The 19,992-nt window shown below is 33.8% G+C and overlaps 3 protein-coding genes across 15 annotated transcripts in view; all 3 read left to right on the forward strand.

Moving 5' to 3' along the window:
- LOC105425091 (uncharacterized) overlaps positions 1–5,469 on the forward strand; it is a 37,377-nt gene extending 31,908 nt beyond the window's left edge. For both annotated transcript variants that reach the window (XM_025217769.2, XM_089072945.1), the window contains exon 10: positions 1,172–5,469. In XM_025217769.2, the coding sequence (XP_025073554.2) occupies positions 1,172–4,136 (2,965 nt within the window). In that variant the 3' untranslated portion in view covers positions 4,137–5,469. The remainder of the gene's footprint in view (positions 1–1,171) is intronic.
- Positions 5,470–5,813: 344 nt separating this feature from the next.
- Positions 5,814–11,944, forward strand: Opa1 (Opa1 mitochondrial dynamin like GTPase). Of its 9 annotated transcripts, none has more exons than XM_011635655.3 (18): positions 5,814–6,064; positions 6,437–6,671; positions 6,789–6,924; positions 7,023–7,151; positions 7,576–7,620; positions 8,016–8,105; positions 8,191–8,348; positions 8,419–8,582; positions 8,662–8,926; positions 9,014–9,205; positions 9,276–9,460; positions 9,577–9,738; positions 9,810–9,997; positions 10,069–10,283; positions 10,396–10,653; positions 10,748–10,948; positions 11,028–11,232; positions 11,469–11,944. In XM_011635655.3, the coding sequence occupies exons 1-18, from the start codon at positions 6,036–6,038 to the stop codon at positions 11,531–11,533; spliced, it is 2,922 nt and encodes a 973-aa protein (XP_011633957.2). In that variant the 5' UTR covers positions 5,814–6,035; the 3' UTR covers positions 11,534–11,944. The 9 variants fall into 9 exon arrangements, with proteins under 9 accessions (XP_011633957.2, XP_011633958.2, XP_088929079.1 ...); XM_011635656.3 differs by having other exon boundaries at positions 8,019–8,105; XM_089072953.1 differs by lacking the exon at positions 8,016–8,105.
- A 2,021-nt stretch (positions 11,945–13,965) lies between these two features.
- Positions 13,966–18,240, forward strand: LOC105425089 (uncharacterized). 4 transcript variants are annotated; one of them, XM_089072961.1, is made up of 5 exons: positions 14,046–14,205; positions 14,297–14,952; positions 15,703–16,412; positions 16,513–16,714; positions 16,781–18,240. In XM_089072961.1, the coding sequence occupies exons 2-5, from the start codon at positions 14,403–14,405 to the stop codon at positions 17,041–17,043; spliced, it is 1,725 nt and encodes a 574-aa protein (XP_088929087.1). In that variant the 5' UTR covers positions 14,046–14,205; positions 14,297–14,402; the 3' UTR covers positions 17,044–18,240. The 4 variants fall into 4 exon arrangements, with proteins under 4 accessions (XP_011633953.2, XP_088929085.1, XP_088929087.1 ...); XM_011635651.2 differs by having other exon boundaries at positions 13,966–14,120; positions 14,297–16,412; XM_089072959.1 differs by having other exon boundaries at positions 14,043–14,205; positions 14,297–16,412.
- The last annotated feature ends 1,752 nt before the right edge of the window (positions 18,241–19,992 follow it).

The following is a 19,992-nucleotide window of genomic DNA, read 5'->3' on the forward strand; positions in this document are numbered from 1 at the left end:
ACGTATGATTGGAGCGTGCGGAAAGACAGCCGGTTTTTTTTTTTTTTTTTTTTAATCTGAAAAAAATAGTCTCGCTGTATTGCGTCGAGTGATTGCATTCCTGGAGCGCCGAAATCGAGCTCTGTTGAGCTTGACGTTATGTAAAAAGTGCGCTGCACACAATCCGTAATGTAACCCCGGCGAATGTTGTACCCTCTTCGTTCTCCACTCGAGCTGGAAACCTATTCGAGCGTGTCGATGCTCGATTTTCACTAAGGATGGTCGAGAGACCATCGTCGAACGATGCCCAGTCGTTCGCGTTGCGTATTGATCCGCTCTCGTCACTCCACCCTATACGCGATGAACAATCTCTCCCACAACAGCACCGACTTGTAGCGCCTTGCGATAGAATTTATGGACATGCAGCATTTAGAATGGAGGGCAGCCTAGCATAGCGTTCATTATCCCGCTAATTTATTTATATGCACACATGTTTCTCCGCTTTTGTTTGGGGAAAGGAGAATATCTATATAAATGCAATTTTTCCTATAATTTTCGGAAGTAGAATAAAGTTTAAATAACATATATCTGCAATGATATCGATCGTTTAAATGTCATAATTTGTATTAATTTTAAAAAAGATTTGTTAGAGTGAAAAGATTTATAAAAAAATGGCAGTCCTCATGTACACAACATTTATTTTTTATATCTTCTTATTGATCATAACGATATCTCTTGTTTTATGATGTGTTATCATCATAATTAGTAAAATTTTCCTTGTTATATTTGATTTTATTCTCCATCAATGACTGCTTGAATAACAATGGACGCCCGTTATTATTGGAAATCAAATTATTCTATTAAACCCTTTACAAAAATATTCTTTAATTTCACGTTTTATTCACCGATATATTCGACGATTGAAAAGTATTATTGAAAAATAATTCCACTTATTTTCTCTATTTGTCGTCAAAATGTAAAACTTGTTAAAACTTAATGGACCATAGCCATCAAGAATGCAGCAGCTTTTAATGAATGATCGCAATCTGAATATCATCTACGTGATCATATTTTCTATGCAATTAATCGCGTGTTTGCACGCGGATTTAATAATGAATCTCACTATCGTTTATCGATGTATGAACAATCTCGCTCATCAATAAAGCTGTTATAAACCAATTTCGTTCTGCAGTGGTTCCGCTCCGATGAAGCTGTTGGCGGAATTAGCCTGCGCCCGAGCCCCGACCTCCACGTCGCCGGAGGTTACCACGAACAGCGGCAGGAATCATCAATCGGTGAAGATGGTCGCGGCGGCGGTTGCGGCCGCGGCTGCAGCTGCAGCAGCGGCGGCGGCGGTGACGACCAAGGATGCCCCGATTTCCCCAAAGAGGCCGACGAAGGACAGCTCGACAGTAACGTTGAAGAGCACGTTGACGAAGAAGATGAGGAATCCCATCAAGGAACTGTTCGAGCGTAAGAAAGAGATGAATGACAGGAAGGAGCAGCAGGAACGCTCGAAGACCGCACTTGTCGAATTAAACCTACAAAAGCCACGCAAGTCGAAGAAGAATAAGAAACAGCAGCAGGAGTTCCCGCTAATTCGTAGGAACGAGCACTATGGCGGCTTGGTGGAGAAGAAGAAACGCCGCGATTCTCTTGATCGGAAAGTGGAGTCGGAGAGAATAAAGGATGTGTACGAGTTTGATGAAGAGGAGAGCCAAATGGCGCCTGCTCTGGGTAGCGTCATGTCCTACAGAAGCCAAGTCGATAAGAATTATGATATCAACTGGTTGAAGACGAGCAATACCGACGGGGACTTGGATGCCGCTTTGGAAAACGGCAAGACAAATTACATCGCGAATTCTAAGTTGGACGCTGTGATGAATCGTAAGTTTCAGGAACTGGAGAAGTTTGCACCGAAGACGAAGGGCGCTCTGAAATCATTTCAAAGCGAGGAGCAGCAACAGCAACAATTTACTGAATCGATTACTGGACCGATGGACGAATTTGTTGAAAGAAAGCAGCAACGGTTAAAGCGATCCATGGAGCAGAATGTCAAATCTGGCAAAATCAAAAAGAGAGGTAGAAGCTCGAAGAAGCGAATTAGAAATGCCTGGTACGAGAATGATAGCTCGGATGAGTTCAGAACAGCTGCAAAAGCAGAGGACGTCGGCGTTGGCATTTCGAAAAGTCAACGTTCGTGCTCGAAGGGCAAGCAAAACTTGTTCGCGGAATTGTCGACGTCATCTGAGAGTGAATACGAGCGGGATGACGTCGACTACGCGATCGCGAACGAGCAATGTCCGTCGAGATCGAGGAACAGTCTAAAAAAATCGCTCGACATTGACGTCGACGAGACGGATGACCATCGCACAGTCAACGAACTCGAATTCGACAATGAGAATCAAATCGCAAACGATTGGAATCGAACGATGCAAGAAAATGTTATGAAAAACGATCACGATGCCGCGAAATCAGAGTCAGAAATGTCGGATCATTCCTTGATAATAGATGAGAGAAAAACGATCGACGAGGCGAGAAATAGCGACGACGACATCGACAATCAATACGAGAGGACGTTTGAACTGGAAGATCTATACAGAGATGATAGTTCGGATGCCGAGACGGAAGTCGAAGAAAACGAAGAGACGATCACTGAGGAAACAAAGAACACAAGCTCTGAAACGCAAGCATTAGATGAAAATGCAATTTCACAGACAAAACTTGCTTCTACAAACACGAAAGATGATTCTATACCGGAGAACGAATTGATTCCCTTAGAAGAAGCTTTGGATCTTCTAGATCAGCATGAGAATCTTGATTCGAAAGCTGAGAATGTACGTGCTGAGAACAACATCATTAATGGCATTGCGGATGAAGCTTCTAATGATGGAATCGTTAATGAGGAGATGGAGAGCAAACGTTCGAGTCCTACAGAAATGCGAGATGAAAAAGAAGAAGCGGATGACGATATTCCGGCTTTGCCGGAAAAACTGTCCAGCAATGAGAAACCGCAAAAAGAGTCTGATCACAATCTTCCTCTTCACGTGTTTCTTAGCAGAAAGGTGCAAGAATCGAAAAAGAGAAAGCAGCAGCAGTTGGATAAGTTACGGGAGGAGCAGGAGAGAATACTCATGGATTTTCAGCCGACTAGAAGACAAAGGAAGTGCGCGATAGGCAAACAAGGTTTACTGGCGGAAATAAGTAGCTCAGACGAGGAATCGTACATGAGGGATAACAGTAGGAAAGGCAACGATCACGATCATAAGCCGCGCAAAAAGAGAGAGTCGAAAGAAAAGAGAAAGGAGAGGTATCTCGAGAAGAAGCACGAGCAAATGATCGCCAAGGAGCAGAAAGCGATCGAAGAGGAAATTCTGCGAGAGGTCGGCAAGAGAAAAGAGAGTCTCGCGCAAGGCGTAGACGATGTCGTATCGAATAGAGACGCAGCGGAAAAAGTTGTCTCTGGACAAACTCAGAAGAAGAAACATCAGACGAAGGAGAAACACAAGAAAAATGGCAACGAAAATATTGACGAGAATGGTGGTCAGGCTTCTCTAAATAGTTCAGAGGACAATCATAAGTCAGATTGTATTTTCCCTACCGTAGAGAGTACCACGGAAAACAATAGCCATCCGTTATCTTCATTAAAACGAAAGAAAATTTCGAAGTCACCAGCAAAATCGAAAAAAGTTTCCAGACCTGAGAATGGAAAGATCCCAACGAATAAAAAGAACAAAGAACTAACCGCGGAAAAAACTAAGAAAACGTCCGCGAATAACAAAGACTCCAAAGAGCGTAGATCGTCCAGCGGGAAACGCGATTCCGATGACGAAGAATTAAAGACCACTAAGTCATGGAACAAGGTCGAAGAAGGCGTCGGAGTCGCGATTGGCCGCCGGAAACGTACCGCTGCTCTTCAACTATATTATTGGTCCAGTTCGAGTGATGAGGAGGAGGCGCCTGAACCGACCCCAGCGCCGGAAGAAGAAGAGGATGATCGGCAGGAACAGCACGGCTGGATAGTAGGCGATTCCCACAAGCGGATGATTACGATGCTGGCGATGGAGAAGCAATTGAAGGAGAAGCGACGCAGGAGCGAGGACGAGTTCGAGCCGAGCAAGGCGAAGAGCAAGAAGCATCGAAACAGCACCTCTTGATACGTGTTTCACGATTAAGTTCAATTAAACTCGCGCGATAGACGCAGTGCAATAACTATGACATCCTGTTGATCTAGAAACGTAGAATATAAAGGCGAAAATCGAGGTGGAAATCGAAATTACGTTCTATATCTTTCATGCTGATCACTTGTGGTGGACTGTTTCGGTAGATAGCAGTGGACAAGTAACCTGCGATCTACAGTCAAAAAAGTATATATTGTGTTCGATCTTTTTTCTTTTTCTTTTTGTTTCTTTTCCTCATTAGCGAACGTTGAGCGAAGTGGAAGTGATTCAGACATGAGTCAAAAAAAGAAGAAAATCTATAATGTACATAGCTGCTTGGCGTTAGAGATTAGAGAGTAGAAGAATATCCTCTCCCGTGTTGCAATCTAAGAATATACGCATATATAAATAAATCGAGCTCTTATAAATACCGGAAGTACGTGATATAGACTGAACGTGAGAAGTAGCAGAAAAGTGAAGAGAGCACTCTTAGACAATACTAGGACATTTGTAACGTTTAGTTGTACGTAGGGGAGTCTCCCACAGGAAACGGGTGAGATAAAGAAAGAGGGGGAATCAGTCACAAGTCGCTTATTTAGGAAAGGACAACGTAAAACCGGGTCCAATCGAGTTTAGTGCTTCTACCAGCTTTTTTCGTGATTTGTAAAACGTATTTCTTCGTATTCTTGCATATTCTTACATATTCGTACGTATTCTTACATATCGCAGAGAATGGAAAAACATGAAGTCACGAAAATATTTAAAAAACGTTCGAAGAGCCTAAGTGCTCACGACGAGCGAAACGGAAGAGTCAAATCTTTCTTGACCTTTTGCACGTTATTTTTACGAATTTTCTAGATCTCAAGCTTGCGTGTGTAATCCGCCACGCCGAAGAGAAACCGATGCTTTATTAATACGTGAAACGCGCGTGTATCTTTTTGTTTTTTTTCTTTCGTACTCGCCTCGTGCACATAGGACATAAGCATGTAGATTTTCATATATTACGAGAAAATGTTATATATGTTATAAGCAAGTGACAGAAAAAAAAACAAACGTTATAGACTAATATGTAAATGTACTGCCATAATCATATATGTATATATATATATATATATATATATATGTCATATACATGTGATATATATACATATATAATACGAAAGCCTATGCAAAAATAGTAATTAATATTATTTCTGTAAAAATTTAAAAAAGGAAATCTAGCACAAAACTAGGCGACGATCCAATGTAAATAGAGCATATTTTCAATGTGTCTGGAAAAGTATGTTTTGTAATATAAGGATTGCAAAGAAAAATAAAATTATTCGAGAAATTCATTTTTTTTTTATTTTAGTACAAAATGGGAAGACATCCTTCATTCAAAGAAATTGATATTTTAAGTTATACCGTATTTTATTAAGATAATATATAAAATATATATTAATAAAATTAAGTTGTTTATATATTAAAACATTCGAATTTTGTATAATTTAAATTTGTTTTTTTAATTTTTTTTCCTAACAGGAATACTAGGAAATAATATGACCAATTAAACTAGTTTTACTTAGTTTTCCGGAAGTGACTAGCCATTATGTGATATTCAAACTGGACAGTCTAGGAATTTTTTTTGCTGTAATTTGGTATTATTTTAAAAGGGAATAGGGACATGAAACAATCTTGTGGCAATCGTGCAATGCGCGATGTTCCCGACAAGTGGATTTCTGAAGGTGTATGTAATATAAATCCGGGCTGTCGGCTTTTTGAGACATTTTACACCTTTGATTTCTTGACTTACGTCACGTGTACTTCATAACGCATGCACAAAAAATTTCGTGAATATTTTTCGCCCATCAGAAACGCTGTTATTTGTCGACGACAGGCAACGATCGCTCTCGTACAATGGAGCAAATCATATGTGGAAGATTCGGGTAAGATAAACGTAATTCTAATTGAAAGAAAACGAACCAATGAACTGTCTTCTACTGTCTTTCAAAATTTGTACGTTACATAAAATTTAAATAAAAATTTGTTATATTTATTTATAATTTACATTTCTCGTACCGGAGCAAGTGCTCACTCTGATAGGTTAGATTCTAATATTGTTGTTATTAAAGCAAATTTACACGTAAAAAAATAAGTTTTTTATCCTGTATCATTAAAAATGTGTTTATACGTTGTCATCTCTTTTATATCTTTTTTTTTAATTTTTCTTATTTAAATCCTTAAACATATAACCTTTATAGTTTATTAATTTTGGATCTTCTTTCCTAATTAAGTCAACATATTTTTTCTCTTTGCAGCCATAGCATTTTACTAATCTCCAGGCATCCAGTAACAATCGTTAGTACGCGAAAATTAATGTCCGGAAAATTTAGTAGAAACTGCAGACCATTGTTAGCATCGCCACAACTAAGATACTTTGCAAATCCACATCGTGGATATGTGATGATAGTAACAAGGATTTTAAGGGGTGCATTAAAGATTCGATACCTTCTTTTAGGAGGTGCAGTCGGCGGTGGCGTTACTCTGCAGAAGGTAAAGCTTTGTATTCATCTTGATATGCTGCTTCCATATTTATTAATTATTGTTAAATATAATTATATTTATCAAGTACTATTTATCAAGTACTGTTATAATCTTATTCATGTATAGAAATATGAACAATGGAAGGAAGGATTACCCGATATGAAATGGATAGAAACTCTGATGCCCAATGAAAAACAATGGCAAGATTTTCGTGAATCGCTTATGACGCTTAAGACTAATGTTGCCGATAAAATTGAGATCGGTAAGCATGATGATATAGCCAATATATGGCCAAATAGTATTAATGGAAATAAGGCAAATTAAAGTGCATTAACAATATGCAATAAAAAAATTTGCCAGATCCGCGTATAAGGGAATTTGGATTATCTAAATATCAGGAATATAGAAATTGGTTTGATCAAAGACTAGATAATGCTATTAAGGCAGCAGAAAGCCATCAGGATAATTATCAAGAGAATAATTCACAGAGTGAGTGAATGCATTCTATTCTTTAATTATTTGTACATCACGTAATTCCTTAATAATCCATAATTATTTATCCTTTTTAATAATCCATTCATCTATTTTCCTGACATTTCCTTATCAATAATGCTAATCGCAGAATACAAATTTAATATAATCCAGTCTTTAATTGTTATTTCATATATAATGTTTAAATTTATTGCTTGTATGCAAAAATGTGCATGATAAAGCAATTTACTGTATTACTATTAATTTACAATTTGGTTTGTCTATTATTTGTAAAATATATTTGTACAATTACAATTTTCATTTCTAAAAAAATTTTTATTTTAAGATATGAATACTTTATGTAAATTTAATAATAATTTATTATTGCAAAGCACTATTCCACATGCATTTGGATTTATTTATTATGGTCTGTTCTGTTCAGGTGCATTTGATACTATCTCGATGGTAGCTAAACAAACTTATTCAGGTGTGTAAAGATTTTGAAATTATTTCACATGTATTCTGTCCATTCAGCATTTTACAGATAGACGATTTCTATTGAAAATTATTTTTTTATTAACATTGGAAATTTTCACTGATAAATAACTGTTTTTAAATATAACTGCAGAATACAATGATAATGGACACAAACACTTTTAAATACTGAATGGGACAGAACCATTATTTGCTGCTTTTGTTTTGCACACTAGCATTTACATATACAAAGCATCATTAATTTTCATGCTCGCACAAAATTGCTTATTAATAATATATATATAATTCTATCAATTTTTTTATAATACCAGTTACTAGCTTTCTTGCAATTACAGAATAAATTACAAATTGTTATAAATTAAAAATACATTATGTCTTATTTTTAAGCAGACACAAAAGAGCAGTTGTCTAAAAATGTGGTTGCATTTGCACGTCCATTGGCTAGTGATAATATTGAAGAGGAACGTAAGAAAGCTCGTACGTATATATCATTGATTTATGATCTCACAATAAAAAATTACTTGACTTTTTCTTACAATATCTCTTGTTGTTTCTGTTAAAGAATCTTCACAGCAAAGAATGAATGCTATGCAGGACGAGTTGATGCAGATGCAATTAAAATATCAACGTGAAATAGAGAGACTGGAAAGAGAGAACAAAGAATTACGCAAACAGATACTTTTACGGGGAAGCCAGAAGTTTAACAATAAAAAAATCAAGGTAACTTGCATACACGCCTAATATATGATTTGTTTCATTTGAACTTCACATATTTTTTTTATCTTTACAGAAATCATTAATTGACATGTATAGCGATGTCTTGGACGAGCTTAGTGATTATGATAGTGCCTATTCTACTGCTGATCATTTACCTAGAGTAGTAGTTGTTGGTGATCAAAGCTCCGGGAAAACATCCGTGCTCGAAATGATTGCTCAAGCGAGGATATTCCCAAGGTACTTGCTTCTCTATTTTATATCATTTTATATATTATTTGATCGAGAATATTAATAATGTTAATGAATATTATTACAGAGGCGGTGGTGAAATGATGACGAGGGCACCAGTTAAAGTCACATTAAGTGAAGGTCCTTATCACATAGCACAATTCAAAGACAGTTCCAGAGAATTCGACCTCACGAAAGAATCGGAATTAGCTGAGCTCAGACGGGAAGTAGAACTGCGAATGAAGAATAGTGTTAAGAATGGAAAGACAGTCAGTCCGGACGTCATTTCTATGACGGTGAAAGGACCGGGTCTTCAACGTATGGTTCTAGTCGATTTACCTGGTATTATTAGCGTATGTAAATGATACTTTTATACTATAAATCTTTGAGAAGATTTGGTGGTACAGTTTAGAAAATTTTTTATTGCTCTCTCGAGACAGACAGTGACTGTTGATATGGCAGAAGATACTCGCGAGGCGATCAAACAAATGAGCCAGCAGTATATGAGTAATCCTAACGCGATTATTCTCTGTATACAAGATGGCTCCGTCGATGCGGAAAGGAGTAACGTGACTGATCTCGTGGCTCAAATGGATCCGTCAGGCAAAAGAACGATCTTTGTTTTGACGAAAGTATGAAACGTTCTTTTCTTTTTACATTAATCAGAAACAATACAGATATCACTGCAATGTCTTGTGGCAGGTCGACATGGCGGAAGAGAATTTAACAAATCCCGAAAGATTGCGTAAAATATTATCTGGCAAACTATTTCCAATGAAGGCGTTAGGCTACTTTGCCGTAGTCACTGGCCGTGGCAGACAGGATGACAGTATACAAACGATTAAAGATTACGAGGAGAAATTCTTTCGCAATTCTAAACTTTTCAAGTAAGTCTAGAAAAGTTTGTCTAGAAATATGTTTTACATAAAAAAACGTATTTCAAATATTGTCAAAAACGTTGACAATATTAATTGCGATTGTTGATACATTTCTGATTATTTAGAGATGGTTTAGCGATGTCTGGTCAAGTGACTACCAAAAATTTGAGCTTGGCGGTAGCCGAATGCTTTTGGAAAATGGTTCGCGAAACGGTAGAACAACAAGCGGATGCATTCAAAGCCACGAGATTCAATTTGGAAACAGAATGGAAGAATAATTTTCCGAGGTGAATAATTATAGGAAGCAGTTTTAATTTCCTCAACTTTAATTTCTTCAACATTTTATTATTACACTTAGATTGAGGGAGCTGGACAGAGACGAGCTTTTCGAAAAAGCGCGAGGTGAAATTTTGGACGAGATAGTTAACTTATCCCAAGTATCGCCGAGACAGTGGGAGGAAGTGCTAATGGCTCGAAATTGGGATAAAGTCAGCATGCATGTGTTCGAGAACATCTATCTGCCTGCTGCTCAAAGTGGAAATCCAAGTATAATATACGTATTGATAGATTCTTCCCGTTAAACAGACAGAAAATAAACGAAGGTTCTTTTGTTACAGATACATTTAATACTACTGTTGACATTAAGCTCAGGCATTGGGCAGAACAGCAACTGCCTGCGCGTAGTGTTGAAAGTGGATGGGAATGTTTGCAGCAGGAATTCCAGAATTTTATGACGCGGGCTCGGCTTAGCCCGGATCACGATGATATCTTCGACAACCTTAAGAATGCCGTTGTGAGTGAGGCAATGAGGCGTCATTCATGGGAAGAGAAGGTAAATTTTTCAATTTATTTTTATCTTTTGTATTTCTATAAAAATTTTCGATATTAACAAATTAATAATAAATAAAGGAAATTAAGAAGCATATTTTTTTCTTATTTTTCAGGCATCAGAAATGCTACGTGTTATTCAACTTAACATTCTGGAAGACAGAAGCGTGAATGACAAACGTGAATGGGACCAAGCGGTACGTTTTCTAGAAACTTCGGTTAAGGAAAAATTACAAAACACAGAACAAATTCTGCGCGATATGTTGGGTCCTAATCGCAAGGAACGGTGGCTGTATTGGCATTGTCAAACCGAGGAGCAACAGAAACGTACGGCAGTTAAGAATGAGCTAGATAAAATTCTTTACGCTGACAAGGTACGCATATACAATTGCAATTAAATAAATCTTATTTTTGTTATATTTTTATAAAGTTTATGTTATATATTCTTAACAGACACTTACCTTACAGAAACACACACCTACTCTAACGCACGACGAGCTCACAGCTGTTAGGAAGAATTTACAAAGAAACGGATTAGAAGTCGATAATGAATTCATTCGAGAAACGTGGCATCCTGTATATAGGAGATTTTTCTTACAACAAAGTCTAGCGAGAGCATACGATTGCAGGAAAGGGTATTATTTATATCATACTGGACACGAAAGCGAAGTATGTGAAATAGAATTTATATATATTTATGCGATTATATACAACTTTTTGGATGATTTCATAAATAGAATGCTTTCAGATGGAATGCAATGACGTAGTGCTCTTTTGGCGAATTCAGCAAATGCTGAAAGGCACTGCGAATGCGCTCAGGCAACAAATCATGAATAGAGAAGCTCGAAGATTGGAAAAGGAAATTAAGGAAGTTCTTGAGGATTATAGTCAAGATAACGAAATCAAGCAAAAGTTGCTTACAGGCAGACGAGTTGTATTAGCAGAAGAACTCAGTATGTATTGCGGTATTTCTTTATATCGTTAATTATTTACCTAATTTATAAAAATATTAATCTTTTTCATAAAATTGAAATATTTTTATATTTTTAATGTAAGAAAATTTAATTATTATTATTAAATTATATAAATAAATTTTAATATACGAAATGTAAAAGTAATAAATGATTGGTATTAAATATTTAAAAATTTTGTTATTGCTAGATTGTATCGCTAACACTTTTATTTTCAGAACGGGTCAGGCAAATTCAGGAGAAACTAGAAGAATTTATTCAAGCGCTAAATAAAGAAAAATGAACGTGTCGTAAAGGAAATATTAAAATTGAGTACTATATTGCCCACAGAGCGAATCTTTGATGTGATTCGCGAGATTGAACGGAGATAAATGAATATTTAAAGATTAATGTCTCGAGAAAAACCGGAGATACACATTGCAGATTTCTATACTTTGATTCGGGAAACGATCGGCGATTGAAGTACCGAATTCACGACTCGTTGGGCAGATTAATGCAGATGTGTAATGTCTCACGTAAGCGACTGCCTATGCTGTTAGTAACTTTATATAACATAAATTATAATAAACTGCAATCTGATACGATTTAGATGTAAATATGTGATATGTGATTGAAACATAAAAGAATCTTATTTATATGTACTAGGATTCTTAAAATATACTGAATAATAATATTATAGTTGTTGGCTAAACTATCATGTTGATACAAAAGTGCAATAGTACAATATTATCATGTTATGATAATAAATCTACGATATTATGAGCGATAATGATGATAAAAAAACGAGACTGTTATTAGATAGAATTTGCGAATATAAAATAAATGCAAAAATTATAGAAAATGTACAAAATGCTTCGAAGGAACTAGTAAAATATTCATGTATCTGACAAGTCAGTTAATGACTAATATAAAAATTTCCCTAATAGAAAATTCAGGTACATTTGATGTTACCATTTTGTTTTATGCTAAAAAGAAAAAAATTATGACTTTTTTATTATTGTATTATTCTAACAAATTTATCATCGAATTTACATTCGGAAAACATTCTTTTCTCGGGAATAGTTATATGAATATGTCTCGTAAGAAGCTTATATTTTTGGCAGCTATAAGTATCTTTTTAGACACACAATAAGTGTTTAATAAACTTGTCCAAAAGAATAAAAAATTAAAATATTTCATCATTAGCAATTGTAGTGAATTGTGTATATTGTATGATACTAAATCTAAAACTCATGACATGCATCTTTTTGTGTTGAATAGCATGAATTGGTAAATTGTTAAAAATAATAAATTATGCATTTTCAATTATTGTAGGAAAGAAAAGAAAATGTATAATAAATATAGCTAGAAATTGTAATACTTATATCCACTTCTACCAATATAAATTAACTTTATATGTTTTTTTAATTTTAAGAAAAAAATAAAAAAGTTAATTGGAAAAGAGAAATTAAGTCAATCTATATTGGTAAAAATAGACATCAGAATTTTGCCTTTTGCCATTATATTTTGTTATTTCTTATTTTCCTAATTTCTAAGAATTTTCTTCATATTTAAAATTTCAAAATTATAAATCCAAAAAGATAAAAATCTCAAATCTTTTTTATTTTCTCAATTTAAATATTTCATTTGTTATAACAATTGTATAACAATTGGAGTTTGGAATTCTGAAAATCATTTGTGTACTTTGAAACGAAAAAAATTATAAAAATGAGGAAATTTATTAGATTAAAATACAAAAACAGAATGAACCTTATGTCGATTTATATTTCTTGCTGAAAATTTCCCAAAGTTGGCAACATGGAAGAATCTCGTTTACCGATTAAACATATCCAGTCACATTGCTTTTAAGAATTTTCCGATAAACTATTCATCAGAAAATTTACTATTTTATCTGACCAATTGGTAACGTGAATAATCTGGTACTACTCGCCCGTATTGCCAAATGGTCAATAATTAAATTTAAGTTTTCTAGGAGTTAATTTTTAAACGAGATGAAAATTACGAAAGTGAGGAAATTTACTTTTGATACATCAAGTTGCTGATACTCTAGTAAATTTCTTTACTTTTGTAAAGAAATGTGATGTATCAATTTTCATCTCGTTTGAAAATATATAAATTGACTCTCTGATAGTCCACAATTAATTTGGCCAATTAATCAATGCGATTGGTCAATTTTCTTTCCATTCGAGATCTCGGACCGAGATTTCTAGCATCGTGGATACAAGGCCATGGATACATGGTCCACTACAATATTCTCAAGTCCCGATCAATATGCGTAGACATAGTCCAATTGAGAGGTTTCCGAAATCGTTTCTGCTTCTTCCAACGATATACGTTAGTGTCGATCTACAATAAGTATTTAATTTTTAAGTCGTAAGAAATTGACCAATCATAGTCGATTATTCTTTTCATATTCGATTATAATTGGTCAATTTCTTACTTTTTAAAGCTTAAATCACTTATTGTGGACCGACCTTAGGTATTTAGATGTGTGAGACATATAATTTAGCTGCAGTCTCTTGCGGGAGCGTCCCGTTTGACCACGTTGCAATTGATAGCCACTCACAGCGGCCGGTGCCTAGAGATTTTCCTCTGTTCAAACGCTATGAGTGGCTGGTGGTCAATTGCAACGTGGTCAAACGGACTCCTACCCGTCTCTTGCACATGCGCCGAAGTTGTTGTTTCTAGATTAGCAGAAAGCTCGAGCTGCGTTCAGAAATACTACCGGAATGCGCCCAGGTATCATTTTATCCTTGTTTAACATTCGATGAGCAAGAAAGATAAAATGATTCGTCCGATGTCGAACCTGCCTGAACCTAGATCTGTATATAAATCAAGGGGATTGCCCAGGGATGTCCCTTTTCGCTACGGTGATTCCTATATTTTTTAGCACGAACGCGCGTAACTGATCTTAGCAAGTCGTTTCTGTGATCGAGTTCAAGTTTTATATATACTGCACGTAGCAATTTTTCTACACATACATACACGATAATTTCTTACATAACGGGGGATTCCTCATTTTCTAAGTATCATTTATTTGACACAGGTTATATCCCCGACATTTGAGAGGGACTTCACCGTGAGATCGAAAAAGAGTGGCGGGAAGTAACGGAATTAATTTTATGTCAACGTTTCGGAAATTGCGTTTGTAAATGGACAATTTAGTGGGACCCACGTCAACGAAGAAGAGATGCAGCTCGCAAAAAGAGAAAATTCAGTTAAACGAGTGCAAACGAGTATTCCAGCTGCGGCAGCAATTCCCCAGTACGGTGAAGGAGGCCTTGAAGGAGGGTATAAACATCATCGAGCCAGTCGCATTAACTGTAACGACTCCAGACGTCGTGACGGTTCTATCGAACTCGGAAAATCGATTGCAGAAGCTAAGAATTCTATCTCCAGATGGGAGAGACCTAGGAGAATTCAGTGTGACACTGCGATCACCTAATTTGTTAAAAGGCAACACAGTCACAATTACTGAACCTAATCTCCATTTTGTTAAGAAACCTGTAATACTTCCTTCAATCTCGCATACAAAAGCATTTCCACGGATACTCAGACAAGGTACTACAAAAGTGCCAAAGACTAAAATAGAAGATACATCTGGTATCAAGGATATTTCTTGGACAGATAGTAACAGCATATTGCATCAGCGACAATCTTTGTTGAGTAACAGAATGCTTACAAATAGTGATGCTACCAAAGGTAAGATGGAAGAACAAACATGTAATATTAATAGTGTACTTCCCGTAAATAAAATATGTTCTGACCATTCTATGCATCAAACTAGTGATAGCGATAATAAACATAGGGTACATAATGGGATAGACAGTATAGATGCTGATTGTATGCAAATTCAAGAAGTTAATACTGAGAATGATGCAACTTCCGTAATTGTAAAAACACCACTTAAAAAAATTGTTAAATCACCATCTCCTACAAAACTTGCAATAAAGTTTAGTGATATAAAAAATATGCAAATGCTTAGTAAGAATCGAAATAAGGGAAAAATTATCGCTACTATAAAAAAGACGGAAAATGGGAGAATTATTACATCTTTAAAAAGAGTAGCAGCAGACTTTGTACAGATGCATGATCAGAAAATTAATAAGAATTTAGATCAAAATAGCTTAGGTAACAATGATAGAAAAAACCTTGATGCTAGAAGAATCTTGGATGATAATAATTCACTTCAAAATAAATTCAATATAATTTCTACAAATAATCAAGTGAAAGAAGTAAAAACACAGAATATTATGACAATTATACCTAATAATGAAGTTGTTTCATTTAATCAGAATGCAGTTTTGCGGGAACATAATACTTCAGTGAAGTCGAGTACTGAAAATAAAACTAATGTAAATCATATTGCGGTTACGCCATGCGAAGATTCGAAGACAGGATCTCAAAACAACTGTCCAGTTATTATCAATGATCATGCACAACACATTCCAGATTTGCAAGTTCCATGCACTGATGTAACTGGGCAATCGAATGAACAGACTAACTGCCTTAAGGATTTACCTCAGAAAAACCTATTAAATCGATTGGATATTATCAAGAAAGCAATGGACAGTGTGAAAGACAGTGAGCTGCGTGAAATGGCTCTGAAGGCTTTAGCAGATTGCAACATTGGAATTGAGAGACATGTTCCAATATGTCCACCAGAGAAACACAAGTCTGTACATGACACACAAGTGCAGACCATGGTATTTGGCTTGCTCGAGCCAAAAACTTTTATATTAATAGACAAGGACATTGATGACATTAACAGATTAAATCAGATAATTCTTCATGATTTGCCTAATAATTCGAATCTATCATTAGCAGATAATTCACATTCGAATAACTTGATATCTAAAATACAAACTAATACAATCGAGCAAGAAAGCCCTTTTGACTTGGACAGTTTCATGGACAGTTTCTGGAAAGAGAATTCAGATGCTTTTAAAATGAAGGAAACTCTGTCAGTGACAAGAATAAGATGTAACAATATTCTGGAACATTTAGAGAAAGATTTTGAACATGTTAAACGGTACGATCAGAATGGCATGTTAAATATTCATAATGCCATCATAAGTAATAATGTTCATCTTGTTCGGAGGCATCTAATGATACTTCAGCACTGTAAAGAAAGTATTGATGTATTGACCGAAAGTGGAGCGGTAGGTTCACTTCTTTTTTATCTAATCTCGAATTTAATTTTATCTAATTTTAAAAGATACAATATATAACATTACATAACTCCGTTATATAACTTCGCAGACAAGTTTGGAACTGGCAATCTCGTACGACGTATGCAGCGAGATAGTGAACCTCTTGCTTGAGGCTGGAGCACAACCGGTAATACCGAAATCCATACACGAGTCAGCGTTAATTATAGCTAGCAAACACTCATCACCGTACTTGTTGACACTTATTAGCCGGATTACGGATTCGAAGTTGCTCGATCAAATTGATTTGGAGGGTAAGTTATAACGCAAGGAATGATTTGTAAAACCAAAGTCGTATGAAACATTTTATGTCTTTCAAGGTCTCGCAGCGATACACTATTGCAGTATGCGTGGTAATTTACAAGGAGTCAAGGCACTTTTATCAGCAGGTGCGACTATAGATTTGAAAGATATGAAATCGGGACGCACAGCTTTGTTTCATGCGATAGACAATGGACATATGTCATTGATGCAAGTATTGTTAAAAGCCGGCGCTGTCACAAATCTTACGAATTATGCGGGACAAACACCTTTGTCCATAATGAGCGATAAATCTATTTGTCAAAGTATTGAAAAAAGATAAAACGTAATAGATCTTTTATACAATTTTTATAAAATGACATGTCTTTAAAAAGATGTATAAGAAAGTACTCAATATATCAAGATAAAAAGCTTTTGAATAATATGATATATGTAAAGATTAATTTATTCAAATTTAATTTTAGTTTTAATGTTTCGATCTAGTCAAATGATAATATTTAGAACTGTACATTCAATTAGAACGACTTAAATTCTAATTAACTTCATCTGCGATTAATTTGATCAGATCAGATAATTTGATCAGAATTGTTAACATTAATAAAATAATATTGCTTGGAATTAATCGCCGATTAAGTAGTTGAGATTTGATCGAAAACAATTTTCGAAAAATATTATATATCATGAAAGAAAAGGCTTTTTTTAAAAATATTTTTGAAACTTAACGAAATTTGAATCTTATAAAACGCAGAAGATAATTATATTGTATTACAAACTAGACAAAAAAATAGTGTAGTGTACTGTAAAAATAGATTTTAATATTTATTTATATATATATGAGGAAAATACATTTTATTTATTAATATATAAATTATTAAGAACACTAGTTATTCACTTCATATTAGTTCTAGTAACATAAATTTGACAACAAAAACTTTTATAGTTAAGTATTTGCTAATAATTTGCTCAATGTATGTCTATTATTATTTTTAATATATAGAAAACTTAATTTAGTTGAATGATAATGATAATGATAATGACAAATAATGATTTTACATAATAACATCAATAATGTCTGAAATAATGTTAATAATGTCTCAATAATGTTAACTGTATGAAACACTCTATATAATGTTCTTTTTTTCAAATAATGTTAAAATTTTGTGCCATATACATATAAATTATTTATAATGTGTGTGTGTGTGTGGGGGGGGGGTGCGTGGGTGTGGGTGTGTGTGTGTGGTGTGTGTGTGTGTGTGTGTGTGTGTGTGTGTGTGTGTGTGTGTGTGTGTGTGTGTGTGTGTGTGTGTGTGTACTATATAGATAATTTATACATATGCTTTAACTTAAATCTCTATATATAAAGATAACAGATAAACTTCGTCATTCTAAACTGAAAAATATATATCGGAGAAATGATAGTGCCCAGTGTCCGTAATGATTAATAATTTATTATTAATTTTTAGATGCAGCATATGTTAATCTATTTTATAAAATTTTAAATAAAAAGTGATGATCCATTTTCCATTCTGTTATTTGAAACTTTGAAACTCAGCATGTTACATTGTATTTAAAATTTTATCTCTTAAAAGACAATACCAAAAATTCCAAAACAATTCCAAAAACAATACTTGTACTAATGTACATAAATATTTTTGTACAATATATTAAATGTATGTTATAATCATATAATACAAAATAGTTATTAATATAAAAAAATTAATATAATTATTAATTAAGTTTAACTTTATTATATATATATATATATATTTAACTTTATATATATATATACACACATATATATATATATGTATGTATGTATATATATATATATATATATATATATATGTATATGTATATTATATGTACATTTATACACTAAGGATATCTATACAGAATTAAATATATAAGCATTTTATTATAAATAACAATATTACATATAAATTGAATAAAAAAATAATATTATACATACTTGTTATTTTATAAAAATAACATATATGTACAATGTTATTTTATTACATCATTCAATGTATTATACAAGATTATTTATTACGACAATAAATTGTATATTGAATAATAAAGAATCAATTTTATAAAAACAAAATATGTTCATATACTTTAAAATGTGTTTCTATTAATAATAATATAATTAATTTTTCTTTAAATAATAGATTAATATGAATGAAACAAGAGTTGATGTTAAGACGAGTAATGCTCGATTGTAATATATATATCGTAATTAAAAATTTTAATTTTGTCAGCAATTTATGTGTAAAGCATTTAAAAGTGCATACCTATTTTTAAAAAAATCTAATTTTTAAAATGAAATTGACTATAAAATTTAATGTTTGTATTAATGATGTAAAATATTCGTTTTAGGGACACGAATGTATTAACTTTAAAATGTGATTTCAAAATTATCTGATTTAAAAAATTTTTACAACTATATCAATAATATCGTGATTGTTTAATATATAAACGTAATTGTAATTAAACTCATTTTCACAATCTGAATTAATCAATTACTAATTGAAGTCTAAATTTTTAATTAAGGTCATAGATTCAAGAATAGAAAAAAAAAATCCAGTTTTTAAAAACTAAACGGACATTACTAGATCCATGTACTGACCGAAAAAAACGAAGACTCGAACTTGGAAAAGTCACTAGAAGTTACTGAAACATAAAATTGATCGGAAGTCCGTTAACAAACGAATTGCGCGAACTTTTTCCCATTGTTTTCGCAGAAATAAAATTGATAAAACTTATATTCCGATATATAATTTTATTTCTGCAATTACGTGATGTTTAAATGTGAGTATCAAATATAGAAATAAATTCAACTCATTATTCTAATGATTGCGTAGACTCTACTACATGTCATCAATGACCAATATATGGATTTGTTAAGCAACACGCGACGTCCATATATCCGATGTATCACAATGTATTTTAAATATATCCATGGACTGTAAGAATAACATCCATGTATATATTTAAAATCTAGAGATTCATGATGTTTTGCATGCGCGCGAAATTTATAATTTCAATTTCAAAGCATGTCAAAGCATTCGTCAACATTCAGACAACAAACGGTAATAGCGAATAAGGAATTCAATATAAAAAAATAAGGAAACAGAGAATTTCTTTTGATCAATAATAAAACCTTGATATTCCCTTGTCTATTGAAGTCTGTCTATCGCTTGTATATCTACGTGTCGAAATTTAATTTTCCATTCCCAATTTCTTATTTTTAATTTCTCATTTCTTTCATTGT

This window comes from Pogonomyrmex barbatus, unplaced genomic scaffold (assembly GCF_055798465.1).
Source record: "Pogonomyrmex barbatus isolate J1 unplaced genomic scaffold, ASM5579846v1 scaffold14, whole genome shotgun sequence".
NCBI classification, from domain to species: domain Eukaryota; kingdom Metazoa; phylum Arthropoda; class Insecta; order Hymenoptera; family Formicidae; genus Pogonomyrmex; species Pogonomyrmex barbatus.